The sequence below is a fragment of the Fukomys damarensis genome, unplaced genomic scaffold (genome assembly GCF_012274545.1).
Source record: "Fukomys damarensis isolate Sample0158 unplaced genomic scaffold, DMR_v1.0_HiC HiC_scaffold_19, whole genome shotgun sequence".
NCBI lineage: Eukaryota > Metazoa > Chordata > Mammalia > Rodentia > Bathyergidae > Fukomys > Fukomys damarensis.
Window position 1 is genome coordinate 56,841,913 of NW_022900931.1, and position 3,773 is coordinate 56,845,685.

The following is a 3,773-nucleotide window of genomic DNA, read 5'->3' on the forward strand; positions in this document are numbered from 1 at the left end:
TGTGGGGGAACCCCTGAGGAAACCCCAGAGGCAGGGGGTCCCCAGGAGGGTGTAGAAATGGGGCAGGCAGTGGGTGGTCAGGCTTCATGGTTTCTCTCCCCCACCCCCAGAAGACACGAGAGTCTACAGCAACATGCCTCGTAGGGGCTGACCCCTGCAACTTCAGCCCCTGACTTCTGGCCTTCTCGTCCCGGACTCTGGGGGGCATCATCGAAGACCACACAAGTACACGCGGGGGCACACAGGCGTGCACACACCCTCTCTTCTGGATGGAAATAAAGCGTTTACAATTCTCCAGTTTTATTCTTCGTCAAAAGAACCTTAAGGTTCTTAAAGCCAGCCCCCCTCCACAGCTGTTTCTAAACCAAAGACCCCTCAGGACCCCCCAGTCCCTCAGCCCAGGGATCAGACATAACAGCAAATTTTCGCTTTTGTGCTCCATTGTTTATTTGGGGGCAATATTGAGGAGAGATCTGGTAGCTCAGGGAGGGCACTCTGTGGATCTGTATCCCAGTAGGAGTAGAAATGAGGTGTTGTGTGGGCATCAGAAGTGGCTGGATCCAGGCATCAGGTTGTTGAGAGGTGTAATTTGGACTCATTTGTAATATGGCTGCCGCTGCGTGTTGAGGTCGCTGTAGATGTCTGACCTTGTGCCTTGGAGCTCCTAAAGGGACAGTGAAAGGGGCCCAACAAATAAATTTAAAACCAAATCCAACCTTCTTCTAATGGCTGGCAAGCTTCTTCAACCTTAGAGCCACGGAAGAGATCTGAATTTTATTCAAGTACATTCTGTGTTCCTCTTTCCCCTCTGCTTTATCACTGTGCTCTAGCCTCAGTGCCTTTGCACAGGCTGTTCCCTCTTCCTAGAATATGGGTTCCCTAGACCTTCAACCTCCTTACCCTTCAAGTCTCAGCTCACGTCACGTCCTCAGAGGGCATTTCTCAGTTTCCTTCTCTATATTGCCCCCTCCAATCACTATCATATTGGCCTGCTTTATTTTCTTCATGGTGGCTTCCTCAAAATGATTTTGTTAATTTGCTGCAAATCTGTCTCCTCAACTAGGCTGTAATCTCTGTTGCCATGGGCCCAGCATGTGGCACATACAAATGCTGTGGGGCTGGATAAATCAGGGTAATGCCTTGCTGGAAAACTCAAGATGTCTTATACTTTGTATCCACAATTGAGGCAAATCGGGAAAGACAGTTGCTGACAATAAATTAGACTTCAGGGTTCACAAACATGGGTGGGACGGGGCCTGTGGAACCAAGGGGCAGAATCTATGTATCGTATAGCAGGGACCAGTTGGGACTCCCATGTGTTTCTGGGGAAGGGTCTCAGAGGATCTTGTGATCCCCCGCAAAGGAGGAGCCTTGATGGAGAGGGAAAGCTGGATGAAGTCAGTCCACATCATGATTTGTGTGTTTGGTGCCAGGGATGGGCCCAGGGCATCGTTCATGCCAAGTAAGTGCTCAACCACTGAGCCAGGCCACACATCCTGATTTCTAAGAAGGGGTTCAAAGACCCTGGTATCACCCTGACTATATATGGAGGACATGTGTGTGTGTGTGTGTGTAGTTTTCGGAGGAGTTTGTAGCTTTTGTCAGCTTCTCAAAGGGATGTAGGATTCACTATCCCCCCAAATACTAGGACTCCTCTCTTTAGAGTTGCTGAACTAGGCCTGAATTCTGTCCTCTGCCCTACTGAGGGCTTCTCCCAGGAATCAGCCTGTCCTAGAGCCAGACTTTCTCCAGAACAACTCAGGGCCTGGTTGGGCCTGGTTAGGCCTAGTCTTGCTCTTTTCTTCCCCACCCCATCCCACCCAGTACTGGGGATTGAATCAGGGCCTTTGCACTAAGTGATATTCCCAGACCTTTGTATTTCTTATTTTGAAACAGAGTCTTACTAAGTTGCTAAATTGCTAACTTGAGATCCTCCTGCCTCAACTTCCCAGAGTGCTGGAATTATAGGCCTGTGTTACTATACCGATCTTACAAAGACAGAGTCACATTTCCTCTCTACACGTTCTAAGCTTAGCATAAGGTTGGGTTAACATGGGTTTGGACAGAGTTGCTGGGAGAGAGGTGTTAGGGTGTCTGTAGACAGAGTAGGCAGGAGTGAGAGGTGAGAATAGGCAGGAGAGGTGAGAAAGAGTCTGGTTTCCTTACCTGATAAGGTGATTCTGTCTCAGTAATGGGCTGCTTCCGGGCCACTAGGGTGAGGGTCGGGGAGAAAGGGTACAAAGATGGACAGGGCCATGGATTGGGATTTATTGATTTATTGACTTATTCAGGTACTGGGGATTGATCCCAAGACCTTTACACTTAGCTACACCCTCAGGCCTTTTAACCCATTAATATAGGCCCCCACTAAGTGGCTAAATTGTCCCAGTGGGGCTTGAACTTGTGTGTCCTACTCCAGCCAGAATGCTTAGACCATAGGTGTACAAATAAACTATATAGTTTTGGGGTTTTTATTTTTTATTTTTATTTTTTGGTACCAGGGATCGAACTCGGGACCTTGCCCTTGCAAATCACTGAGCTAAATCCTGGCCCTATTTTGTTGTTTTAAAACCAGACCCTCCATCACCATCCCCTAATGTCTGTGGCCTGCTGGGGGTTAGCCCTACCTGCGCTAGTTCGTTCAGCCCTCTGTGTCCCAGACCAGCCCCACTTACTTTGGGCGGTCTTTCGCCCCCGAGGGACCAGTCGGCCCAGAGAGTACACAGCCAGGGCAATGAGCAGGGTCAGCACCAGGTCCCCCAGCACGATCCCCGCTAGCACCCCAGCGCTCATGGGGGTGCAGTTGCATCCTACAAATGCAGCACAGGGGTTGGGGAGGTCGGTGTGGGCGGGACACTGGGGGTAGACATCAGCAGGAGGAAGTCTGGAAAGGCTGGGAAGGGACAAGATGGGAAAGGGCGGAGGTAGGGAGAGGGATGGCAGAGTCCAGCCTTACCACTCTGAGCCTGGACAGGACTGACACCTGAGGAGGGAAAAAGATAAACTGAGGCACGGAGCTGTGGCTGAGCTGTGGAAGGATAAAAGCTCGGAAAAGCGGACAACAGCATCTGACAGGACCTGGCGCACTCGTGTCAAGGCTGTTCGACATGTGGCTTCTGTACCCGCCTGCCCTGTTGTGACATCCTTGTTTGTCCCCTCCTTCTGCTTCTACCAGGGGCCAAATTTTGGGATCTCTGGCTCAGGCAGAGACCCGTAAGTTTGGGGGAACCTGCTCCCACCAACCCCGGCTTGGAGTTTGTCCTCTCACACTGCTCGCTGCCCTGCCCCTGGCTGAACCTGGGGACTCGGGAGGTGATTGCAGAAGCCCCCAACTCACCCGCCACAGTCAGAAGGAGAGGAAGGAGTAGAAGCTGCCAGAAGGGTTCCAGGCCCCCCATGATATCGTGCCGGACACCACAGTCCAGGGGCCAGTGGATGTGGTGTAGTCCAAGCAAGTGAAGGAGGAAGTCTGAAGTGGGTGGTGGCAGGAGGAGGAGGGGACACAGCGGGAGGAGGAGGGACAGACAGACAGAACACCAGAGAGACTCTGGCCTAGGGGCCAGGCCGCCCTCCCTGATGGCTGAATGTGTTAGTTCTTGGCCTCCAACCCCAGTCAAGGGTCAGACATCATTGTAACGAGAGGGCCCATGGCTGACTATGACTGAAGCCAGCTCTGCCTCTTCATTCAATGTCTCTGGGCCTCAGTTTCTTCATTCATATGATAGATCTCTTCCCAAAAGGAAGGATCAAGAAGAATCCAAAAAGGAAAGGGA

The 3,773-nt window shown here is 51.4% G+C and overlaps 2 protein-coding genes across 2 annotated transcripts in view; one reads left to right on the forward strand and one right to left on the reverse strand.

The window, feature by feature from the left end:
- Hcst (hematopoietic cell signal transducer) overlaps positions 1 to 151 on the forward strand; it is a 5,218-nt gene extending 5,067 nt beyond the window's left edge. Inside the window, exon 5 of the mRNA XM_010631948.1 lies at positions 111 to 151. Coding sequence (XP_010630250.1) covers positions 111 to 151 — 41 coding nt within the window. The remainder of the gene's footprint in view (positions 1 to 110) is intronic.
- Positions 152 to 429: 278 nt separating this feature from the next.
- Positions 430 to 3,460, reverse strand: Tyrobp (transmembrane immune signaling adaptor TYROBP). The gene is made up of 5 exons (XM_010631871.1): positions 3,338 to 3,460; positions 2,957 to 2,983; positions 2,676 to 2,810; positions 2,167 to 2,210; positions 430 to 664 (listed from the first exon to the last, which is right to left on the reverse strand). Exons 1-5 carry the CDS (start codon positions 3,396 to 3,398, stop codon positions 596 to 598), a joined length of 336 nt encoding a protein of 111 aa, XP_010630173.1. The 5' UTR covers positions 3,399 to 3,460; the 3' UTR covers positions 430 to 595.
- Positions 3,461 to 3,773: the final 313 nt, after the last annotated feature.